This window comes from Vicia villosa, linkage group LG1, assembly GCF_029867415.1.
Source record: "Vicia villosa cultivar HV-30 ecotype Madison, WI linkage group LG1, Vvil1.0, whole genome shotgun sequence".
Lineage (NCBI taxonomy): Eukaryota > Viridiplantae > Streptophyta > Magnoliopsida > Fabales > Fabaceae > Vicia > Vicia villosa.
This window is the reverse complement of record NC_081180.1, coordinates 87525431-87536859: the sequence shown is the minus strand read 5'-3', so window position 1 is coordinate 87536859 and position 11429 is coordinate 87525431. Positions and strand designations below refer to the sequence as shown.

The 11429-nt window shown below is 34.0% G+C and overlaps 2 protein-coding genes across 3 annotated transcripts; both read right to left on the bottom strand.

Moving 5' to 3' along the window:
• Window positions 1–853: 853 nt before the first annotated feature.
• LOC131648613 (cysteine-rich receptor-like protein kinase 25) lies at window positions 854–3776 on the bottom strand (the record flags this gene model as incomplete). Its single annotated transcript, XM_058918358.1, has 7 exons — window positions 854–1322; window positions 1431–1581; window positions 1707–1944; window positions 2048–2258; window positions 2384–2499; window positions 2717–2863; window positions 2951–3776. Coding segments are annotated over 7 exons (2031 nt in total), but the record flags the coding sequence as incomplete, so codon positions are not given.
• Window positions 3777–4133: 357 nt separating this feature from the next.
• Window positions 4134–8029, bottom strand: LOC131643450 (uncharacterized). Of its 2 annotated transcripts, XR_009296218.1 has the most exons (10): window positions 7873–8029; window positions 6944–7066; window positions 6699–6815; window positions 6398–6591; window positions 6219–6324; window positions 5972–6119; window positions 5740–5876; window positions 4786–4952; window positions 4280–4696; window positions 4134–4240 (listed from the first exon to the last, which is right to left on the bottom strand). XR_009296218.1 is itself a non-coding variant. In XM_058913664.1 (9 exons), the coding sequence occupies exons 2-9, from the start codon at window positions 6978–6980 to the stop codon at window positions 4403–4405; spliced, it is 1200 nt and encodes a 399-aa protein (XP_058769647.1). In that variant the 5' UTR covers window positions 6981–7066; window positions 7873–8029; the 3' UTR covers window positions 4134–4402. The 2 variants fall into 2 exon arrangements, 1 of the variants encoding a protein (XP_058769647.1); XM_058913664.1 differs by having other exon boundaries at window positions 4134–4696.
• Window positions 8030–11429: the final 3400 nt, after the last annotated feature.

Here is an 11429-nt window from a genome sequence, read left to right as displayed (position 1 = left end):
ATTACCTTCAATAATCATAGTGTGACGAATGTTTTTCACAAAACTCATGGATTCAAGCACTTATCCATGCGTTACGTCATTTCCAAAACTTCCTATTACGGTTTTAAACAGTGTGTGCGACCCACATCTTCATCGTACGATGGCATCCACACTTGGGTACAGTTGAAATTTCGCACGGCTTCCAACACTGTTACTTTCAACCATTTTTAGGTTTTAGGGTTTCTCAAATCTAACACGGAAGAAGGATAGCTAGAAGGAGTAGCAGATGAAAGAAATTTTTGTGTGGAAAAACAGTAATGAGCAGACAGAAGAAGGAGAGCAGATGGAACCCTAACATTAAACAAGGTCCAACGTGGCAAAGAAAGCACATTTAGCAAAACCTAAGTGGCCACGCAGGACAATTATAAAGAATCTTGAACCAAATTATGCATCAAGGTGTTTTTTGACGGAATCTAGAAATGTTGAGGGATGGATCACAACATTTTTTCTTAAGCGAGGATAAATTAAAACTCGCTAATATGACGGGGGTAACATATATTTATTCCAATAATTTAAAGAAATCCATATAGGACTAGAAAATATCGGACAACTTTAGAATCAGCAACCTATCTATAGATATACACAAATTATTGTCAATCAAACATTTCATCATATGCTACATTTTTCATCTTGGACTCCTAATAGACGATTTAATTACGTGACGTGAAGTATAAATATGCATGATAGTGGCTGCATTACAGCCACTTTTTTCTTCTAATTCATCACAACGTTTCTTGGAAGTTGGAAGAACCATAATGTATGTCATCTCACAATTGGTGAATGAATTTTTGTGTTGTTTTTCCTTCCAACCACATTTCGTTCATTCATAAAACACTAATCCAATACTTTATTTTAAAAGTGATAAGTTTTTTCTTCTTTCTTTTCAAGTCTTTTTGAATATAAAAACTGTCAATATATACATTATGCTCATAGAAGCACTATCATCGAGGGTACACCTGAGTAATGGATGCTTCATCAACAGAAACTCTAGCTGATTTGCTTGTAGTTGTAGATTTTTCTGAATTCTCAAAGTCATTTCTTAAAAAGCTTTGATCAGATTTGCTACTGATATAACCTGCTGGTCTTTGAGGCTGTTTAAGAGTAACAGAATGGCTACTTAGCAATAAAACTATTGTCTGCATGGATGGTCTTTGATTTGGATCTTCTTGAACACAACATAACCCAACATGGATGCATCTTGTTACTTCAACTCTTGAGTATGAATCTCTCAATCTCATGTCAAGTAACTCCATTGGTGTCCCATCATTCCATTTTTTCCAAACCTGTACACAGTATATTTTGTTATATTAAGGTATAAAATCGAGAAACAGTTGCGTAAGTGCAGACGAGATGATAAAAAGTCCTTTAGACATTTGATCAAGTTAACTCACATAGCTCAAGAGGTCCTCAGCATAGCCTGATTCACGGAAGGACGTGATCTTCTTTCCAGTAATTATCTCGAGAACAAGGACACCAAAGCTATACACATCTGTTTTGATAGAGAACACTCCACGCATTGCATACTCTGGAGACATGTAACCGCTATAAACAGAACAAATTTATATGGAGTGTGAGCAACATGAATTTCAACTGATAGAACATATTTATCCATTAATTTCGAAAAGCAAGTTAAAAAATTGTGTATGGAAAATGAAAACGATGCTTACAATGTTCCAACAACTCTTTTTGTGATTCCTCGGGTTTGATCAACACAGAAAATTCTTGCCATCCCAAAGTCAGCAATTTTAGGATCCATATTCTCATCTAATAATATATTACTAGCTTTAAGATCGCGGTGTATGATTCTAAGTCGAGAATCTTCATGAAGATAAAGTATTCCGCGTGCAACTCCCTCTATTATTTTGTATCGTCTTGGCCAGTTCATCTGATGCGCTTTTTCAGGATCTGTGTATTATAAAACGAACGAAAGCAAACATGTTAATACATACTTCAATGAATAGAATACATTTAATCAATAAGGTCACCAAAAATATTTTGATGCACACACCAAATAGAAAATAGTCTAGACTTTTGTTGGGCATGAGTTCATAAACGAGCATCTTTTCTTCCCCGTCCAAGCAAAAACCAAGAATCCTAACAAGATTTCGGTGTTGTAGTTTTGCCACCAAAACTACCTCGTTCTTGAATTCGTCCATGCCTTGACCAGAACTTTTCGATAGCCTCTTCACAGCAATCTCTTGTCCATTAATTAACATACCCTGAAAGAAACCTCTAAAGTAAAAACTCGAAACTAGTACTCCCTCGGTCTTAAATATAAGCAAAAGCCAAAAAGTGTGTATGTACTAAACTTCGATCAAATACATGTGCTACAAGCCTACAATACCTTGTAAACATCGCCAAATCCCCCTTCTCCCAATTTATTGTCATCACTGAAGTTGTTTGTGGCCGCTACGATAGTATCAAAATCAAATTGCAAGAATTCTACTCTGGAGATTTCAACTGCAGAAGAAAAAAACACCAAGTAAAAGTAAGTCCTCTAAAATATGTTAGCAGACTCAAGAATACTGCATAACTTGAATGAAACTTTCAGACAAAAAGAGAACATTCTATGATTTTTACATGTACTTCAGTATCCATAGCAATTCGCAACTGATACTTGTTTGAGTAAAAAGAGAACTAGTTAGAAGATACAAAACAGTTAATTTTTTAGCCATACCGCTTTCTTCAGGCACAGGCACTGGATTGATTTTTCTTCTCTTCTTTTCAGATATGATCCATAAGACTAACGGTGTAAGCAATACGATAATCACAACCGGAGATACTATTGCAACAATGATCACTATCGAGTTCCGGGATTTTTTTCCTGCATACATTGAATCAACTATAACTTAATCATACCTTTTAAATAGATCATAAATGGCAAGGATGGAAAGTTATAAAAACTTAGTACCTTTGACAGCACCTTGTGGATTTGGCCTCGATTCTTCAGGAGCAGGAACAGTCGACTCGTGATAAAAGGGATAAAGCTCATACCTAATATTACAACTAGGAATAAGCACTCTTCCACCTTGTTTTCCATTACAGCAAGATGGTAATTCATTAGTTGCTATTGTAAGGCATTTTTCACATCCTGACTTTGACAAATCCGGTGTACACTGTGCAAGTGTATACAAATTCTGAAAGCTAGTAAAATTTGCTTTTTTAGTTCCAAACTTTTTGTCACCTCCACCATTCACAGCCTCTACCGTAGCGGCGTTCATTGTATCTGCTAAAAGTTGCATGAACCGGCTTTGGTCCGTCACACTTGCAGTGTTCAGGAGAGCACGCATAGGAGCTTCTGAAGCTACGTTGAAAAAAGAAAGGTCTGAGTAACGTATCATGCATTCAGCTAACCACATAACTGATTCTTTTGATTTAGGACAGTTTTGAAGGACTTGTTTGGATGCTATGGAAACACAGTCTTGGCATTCTTTTGTTGTGAGATCTCCGCGGCAGAGAAAGGCACCGTATACTGTGTTTCCGGGGTTGTTTTGGCCGACGGTGGTGTAGTAGAAGCCATTTTTGTTGGTGGAATTTGATGAAAGCAGAGAAAGAAGCTTGTTGAGATTTGTTTGGTAGGCTGAATTTGGAGAAAAAGTGGTTGTATTTGGACAGTAATTCTGAATAAAAGTGGTTGTTTTATTCAATTGAGTTACAAAGTCCTTTGATTTTCCTTGTTTTGTAAAGTTATTGTTGCGTGTGTGAAGAGTTGAAGCAAAAGTCTTTGTGGCGAGTGTGTGTGTTCAAAGGACATGTTGGAACACAGTAATTAGGAGAAACTGACATATATTCAATTCTCCTTTTCTTTTATATAGAATGAGTCCAAGTTCATACTTGTACATCTTCGACACTATTGACTGAATTGACTGGCTTAAGATTGGAAGGTCAATCAAGGCATTAAAATTATTGGCTCCAACATTGAACATAAATACGATTAGGAAAATTATTATATGAGATGGTTTGAGACTTTTTCAATTCAACTATAGGGTTTGGGTTCAAATCCAGTCTTAAGAATGCAGCAACGTTAGTTGGATTTAGTTTCTGCAGTTACAAATGGAGTATGTTACATGTTTTACACCAAAACAATGCTAGGGTGGCTGTAAATTTTAGTATAGCACATAAAACTTATCTTAAAAATTACAATTCCTTACAACATTGAAGATGTCGTCATCTAAAAGTGTCGTCATCTAAATGTGCAAACCTTACAACATTGAAGATGCCGTCATCTAAATGTGCAAACCTTACAACATTGAAGATGCCGTCATCTCTATTATTAAGATTTAAACTGTGTGTGCATGTCTATACACAATAAAAGTACAAAGTTAACAATTTGAGGCAAAAACCATGGTATCTGATGTTAAACTCAATCCTCCTTTCCCCGGTGAATGTCAACAAGATATCTACTTAAATGATTGCCAAATGTCTTTGTAGAGAATGACTCGACAACATGCCTCCTAGCTTCCTTGCCCATTTCTTCTGCTCTCAGGGGATCATTTATGAAGTTAGCCATTGCTGACGAAAACTCTTCCGGTGAAGGATCGCAAAGGAAGCCTGTTACACCATTCTTGATAGACTCCACAGGGCCACCACTATTACATGCAATTACAGGTCTATAAGCTGCCATTGCCTCCAAAGGAACAATGCCAAAGTGCTCATTCTGTATCAAATAGCATTATGTAAAGATTATGTTTCTGCATTCAAATTTTATCAATTTTCTACAACCATAATTAACAAGATTCCACATACCTCTGGCGTGTAAAGGACACACAGGCATTCTGAAAGAAGAGCATTCCTTTCATCTGTTGAGCAAGATGTGATGAAATTTATTTTATCAGAGACCCCTTCCTTTTTAGCTAAATCTTTAAGCTCTTCTAGGTACTCCACATTCTCCTTCAACCGTTTATCAAAGCCACCTGGAAATTTTATGACAATAGATTTTGAACTAAAAAATTAGACATGTATACAAATACGTCAAAATGAAATAAATGAGAAGAGTATTGGTGGTTCAAACAAGGTGCTGAGCTATTCTGCAAGAAAATTAGTACATTTATTTATAAACAAATGCACAATGTCAGAAGAAAGACCATCAAATATAACTAACCTAAGGCCCCAAGGAGATAGAAAATAAAAAAAATTAATGGTTTTTACAGGTTTACACACACAAGCAAATCTTCTTTACAAAAGACCAACTCTTATCCACTAGGTGGGGTCAACTACTACCAAATCCTAATTTAATTTTCGGATAACTGGATCGGCGGACTCCAAAACTTAAACTCATCACCACAATAGATTGTGACAATCATTAAAGACCCATGATAAAATATCGTTATCTTACAACACATAGTATTTGATCCTTTTGTAAACAAGCCCCTGCTAATGCATCTGATTGAGAAATGATTGTAATAAAAAGTGGCACAAGATAATTTCCCGAAAAATTTCATGATAGAGAAGATTTTGCAAAACATCAAAGTCTCATGAAATGGTGGGAACAGAGTATAGAAGAATTGTGAAACTTAACTACAAACCAAATATAACTTTTGTTGACATGAATAGATTATATCTTGAAGACACCAGTGTACCAAATTCAGTCCGACACACAAACATCGAGATAGATACTTCCATGAAAATTTATAATGCAGTGTCACCATAATATCTATCAATGTGATCGTAAATACAAAGCTAAAAGAAAAACATGCTCACCTGCAACAGTCAAAGAAGCATTAGTAATATCTCGATGTTTTAGAGCTCTGTCGGGCGAGTAAAGCATAGCAAAAGCAGATATTGCTAATTGTATGTTCTTCTTCCTTTCAAAGCGGTTAATAGAAAGAAAATTTGTCCTACAACAGAAGCATTAACAAAACACAAAATTGTGACTCTATAAACAAATATCATAAACAAGGTTTTAATAATAAGCTACATGCAAGTCATTTACTTAGAGGAAGTGGGTTCATTGAATTGATCCACGTTGACTGCTGGGTATAGGACAGCTGGTCGAATTCCTTTAGCATTTAGATGCTTAAAAGTATTTGCAAAAGTAGATGCAGTGAATTTGCTGTTAACGAGTATCAAATCGGCCATTCCTGCAATTCGGCAATGCTTAATAAGATGCAAGATTCAGTATAAACATGAGAAGATAATAGTGCTTAAAAGAAAAATAGAACAGGGATACAAGGTCAAACCAGTTGTGATTTCTTCTGCATAGTCTATTGGTTTCCTGTACATTCTCCTGAGGAAAGTTGAATGTTGAGCCAGCAACAAGTCTGGAAAATGACAGTAGAACACAACCTACCGAGAAAATGAATTAACTGAGATAAATTGAAGATACAAAACTTAAATGTACACACACATATTTTGCTACCTTTGTCGACCTTTTAAGTTTCAAGATGGGGATAACCACGGAGACCTGATCAGCCAGTATTACATCAAACGAGGGCCACATGAAAAGAACACAGAAAGCAACAAAAAGGCACCGGAGATATGCACACAATGCATGAAGACGGTAGAATATATGACGGGGAAGAAAGGAACCATAAACAGTAACTGGAAAGATACCTGAAATCAATACAAGTCAAACTATATCTTAATGGCAATGTAATTTCTCAATTAAAAAAAAAACAAATGAGATACACAAATAGACACAGTTACAAAGATAGATTCACCAGAAACGGTTTCCTCAAAGCATCTATTTTTATCATGATGTGCAGTAAAAATATGAACTTTATGACCATGAGATGCAAGTTCAACAGCTGCATCCACAACTAATCTTTCAGCCCCACCTACAAAACAATTACAAGGTCATTGGAATCAACTATTAGTACTTAAAAGAAATCTATTGAAGAACATTGTAATTTGTAAAACATCGTTTGAATAGAATAGGAAGTAAGTGGGGGTAACCATTTATTACCTATACCAAGATCTGGATGAATTATAGCAATGTTCATCTTGGACTTTGTTCCCTCTTGAATATTATGTAAAAATAGGAATTTTAAGATGAAAACGGCAGTTGCAGAGATTCACCTGAGGATGCCTGCAATCATAGAGTGAGGCATCACACTTGTGTCAGCACAAAAGCTCAAAAAGTAATTACAAATTGTTCTCTAGAAGTATTTGACAGACTCTGACGTGATACACATCGATGTCAAACACTAGCAGAAGAGGTGACTGGCGAGTCTGATTAGTAACTTTCTACTTCTCAATTCTAGCAGAAGATGATGTCAATATAGCTCCATATCCAAATATACAAACTACCAATCCAGATAAACTTAGGCCGGAACGTAAAAATCTAAAGTTAGAGCTTGCGTAGCAGCGGCTTATAACTGAAATTCACATCAGTCTAAAAATTCTTGCAACCAAATATATGTGTACATTGTGACACCGTCTAAGAAAGCTTTGATGCATCCACTTCAAATACTAGATGCTGTTATTTAAATTTATAAAACTGTATATCCATTATCCAACCATTTATAACAATGAGAAGATTGCCGAAAAGTATAAGTTAATTTAAAAACATAATTCTTCCATAACAGAATATTAATTTATTATTTAAAAACTTAACTTATAAATTATAAATTAACACAAGAAGATCCTATAGTTAATCAAATCCGATTGTATTTCAGTTCATCACAAGAAACTCAAAAGAGCTGAAAATAAAACCTAGGTTATGAATTGTGATGCGGAGTGGAATTATCTGAGTATCAGATGCGTTGCCATTAACAGAGCTGGATATGCCTATGGCAGCCGCAAATCTCGCTGGAATCGCACTCTGGCGCGAGCGCCGGGAGATTTGAAGGAAATTCCGAAAGAAAATGAGAGGAGATGAAAAAAAAGTAAAACCTGTCGACGGCGGCGACGAGCAACTCCGATACGATCTCCGGGCAGTTTTTTTGTTTGGTTGTAGTGAAGAAAAAATAAAAAAATAAAAACCTGCAAACAAGATCCACTGTGTTTCTACGTTTTGTTTTAGAATCTTCTCACATTTACAAAGAAACACGCTAGAGTAAATTAAGCTTGATTAGTTTTGTAACAACTGTATTTACATATTTTAATTATTATAATAACTTTTTATGTTAACTACATTTTTAATGTTATTTTTACAAATAAATAGAGTAAAAAGTTAGTTAATAGAGTTATGAAGTTGATTAATAAACGTTCATATATTAAAAATAATTTTTAGTAGTAAAATAAAGTTGGTTAATTTTTAGTAGTAAAATAAAGTTGGTTAATGAAAAGTATAATGTTGGTTAATGAAGTTATCAAGTTGGTTAATAAACGTCCAGATTTTTAGTAGTTATGAAGTTGGTTAATAATATTTAGGGTTAAATAAGTTTTTTGTCCCTATAAATATTGCAGTTTTCATTTTTAGTCCTCTCTACTTTAAGACAACAATTTAAAAAAAAACCGTTGCCAAAACTAACTAAAACCGTTGCCTAAAGGCAGGGACGGACTAAAAATAAAACTATTTATATAACCAAAAACTTATTTAACCTTAATATTTAAAATGTTGGTTAATGAAGCTATGAAGTTGGTTAATCACATTTTTTTTATCTATATCCCACTTAATTTAAATAAAAAATGAAAAAAAATTATATATTTTCAAAAATAAATTATTATGATAATATTTTACTGTTCACCGTATTAGTGAACAGTAAAATACAGTGTAGGTGTAAGATTTGGATGTAAGAATAACATTTCTCTTTCAATTAAGGGTGGATAACCCAATCAGTATAGTTTATAAAGACCGATCTGATTTTTTTAATATAAAAAGTTTAAATTTTTTTATTAGAATATTTAGTTAAAAAGACTAGGCTAAAAACTATAAAAAAATATTTTAAATTTATGAGACCGACTTATTTAAATAAATATGTATAATTTTATTATTATTATTATTATTATTATTATTATTATATTTATATTTTAAATTAAAATATAAAAATAAAGCTTAGTTATTCGGAAAAACTTATGAAAATAAGTTGAGAAAATCTCTTGAACAAATTTATAAGTTGTTTTCACAAGTTTTCTTAAACAAATAATATCAAAAAACTTATGTTAATAGCCAATCCGCGGTTAATCCCTAGCTAATTCAAACACATTATTCTTATGACCTAGACTTCTTTTTTTTTTTTATGATTTTTTATAATAAAGTTTATCACATTATAAAAATCTCTCTCACAAAAATTTAATTTTTTTGACTTGAGATGCATTAAATATGAGTTTTTTTACGTGCTGATTTTCTATAAAATGAAAATAAGAAAAACATTAGCATATGAACTTCTAATGATTGATTCTTGAATGTTCTTTGATGAAACTTGGCAAAAGCTTGAGGAAACTTTATGAAGAAGTCATGTAAATAAACACATGAATCTATTGAAATATCTTAAGAAACAAGCAACCAAACTTGAATCTCTCTTAATCAAACAAAGTTGAATGAGGCTTGAAGATGATGTGTCCCAAGAGTAAAAGCCCTTGAAAATCAATGGTTGACCGGTTTTAGACTAGGGGATTCAAAACCATAATTTGGAAACCACATTTGATCTTTTGGTTCAAAGCCCTATCTTGCAAACAAACAAAAGAAACAAAGCATATTTTTGGATTTTTATTATGGTTAATGAAACATAAAACATATAAACACAGAGGTAAAAGATACACATAGAGGTGCTTGATGGTCTCCACAAAGGCAAACTCAAAGATGGGAGGGTTAGGAGACAACTAATTTTACGATTTTGATGCAATTCAAAGATGCAAATGAGATGAGATCTTAGGGGTAAAAATTAGGGTATGACACATTATAGAATCGATTAGGCATCATCTAATTGTTTAGGTATATTATCTAATCAATTAGGAAACTTAAAAAGTTTTCCTAATCAAGTAACAGTCCCCTAATTAACTGGCTATGTCCCAAACACTTTTTTTGGGGTGATTTTAATTAAAAAATAAGAGGTTTCTCAATGTTTTTAGTGTGTGTGTGATTTAGTCATAACACTTGTGTCTTTACAAGATACTAACCACTCAGTTGGACACGATTAGGCGAGATTTTACGTTTCCTCTCTTTCATACTTTATAGTACTACACAAGAACCTCGAGTCTTCTAGATGAGGATTTAGATGAACCCATGTTGATTACCATCATCTTGAATCTTATTCTCACAAGGCTTGAGATAAGTCTTCATAGTAAATTCCATCATTAGGAAACCTACTTGATTAGAGATTTTTGATGACTTTACCGAATGCCGCATAAATAACTTGATATCCTAGCACAATAACAATGATACTTAGGCTTCATGTTGATCAAGAACCATCACTTGAGTAACATACCAATCACCATCACTTAATAAAATAGCTTGTCAAGCACGATCACTTAAGCAAACACATCAAACACCATCACATGAGTAACATACCAAGCACCATCACTTAATAAAACTTGTCAAGAACCATCACTTGAGCAAACACATCAAGCACCACCACTTAAGTAACATATCAAGCACCATCACTTGATAAACAACTAGTCAATCGCCATCTCTTAGACAAAAACATCAAGTACCATCACTTGCGCAACATACTAAACACGATCACTTGATAAGTCAAGCACTATCAGTTGAGTCACACCATTACGTGATAAACAACTTGTCAAGCACCACCTCTTGAGAAAACACATCAACCAATATTACTCGAGTAACATAACAAACACCATCACTTGATAAAAAATCATATCCTTGAATAACAAGACTGATGATGACTCCTCTTAAGAGCGTAATCAACATCAAAATAAAGTCAACTTGAAGTTGCAATCTTCATACATGCAAGCACAGATATCCATATTCTCCCCCTTTTTAATGATGATGATGAAAACGTATATCTTAAGGAAGTGGTAAAAAGGAAAAACAGACAGTAAGTTTGAAGTGTTTAAACTCCTTCTCACATGAGTAGAGAGTATGCTTTACTTCTCGTGAGAGTATACCTGTTCCTCTTTAGCATAATCAAAAAGGCCGGAAAAATTGCTAGGAAGGAATGATGAACAAGCAAGCACACAATCAACATGATTACATAAGTAAAAGGAATGACTTAACTGATAAAGAGATGAACAAAAACATAATCCAGAGTGAATCAAACTTGAGAGACTTAACTAAGTATCGTCAGTAAGACTCAACTAAGTCTTGCCTGAGGGACTCGACTAAGTTTCACTTGAGGGTCTCAACTAAGTCTCATCAGGAAAATTCAACTAAGTCTTGCTTAAGGCACTCAACTAAGTCTCATAAAGAAGACTCACCTAAGTCCCATCTAAGGGACTCAATTAAGTCTCATCTGAGGGACTCAACTAAGTCTTATAAAAAAGACTCAAATAAGTCTCGCCTCAAGGACTCAACTAAATCTCGTTGGAAAAGCTCAGTAAACCTC

Bases quoted from the DNA above. Each gene is read 5' to 3' on its own strand.
- LOC131643450 (XM_058913664.1), bottom strand. From the start codon at position 6,980: ATGAACATTGCTATAATTCATCCAGATCTTGGTATAG. The intron at 6,816-6,943 runs GTAATAAATGGT...ATTGTTTTGTAG, and splicing joins TCATCCAGATCTTGGTATAG to GTGGGGCTGAAAGATTAGTT. The intron at 6,592-6,698 runs GTGAATCTATCT...TATTGATTTCAG, and splicing joins CTTTGAGGAAACCGTTTCTG to GTATCTTTCCAGTTACTGTT.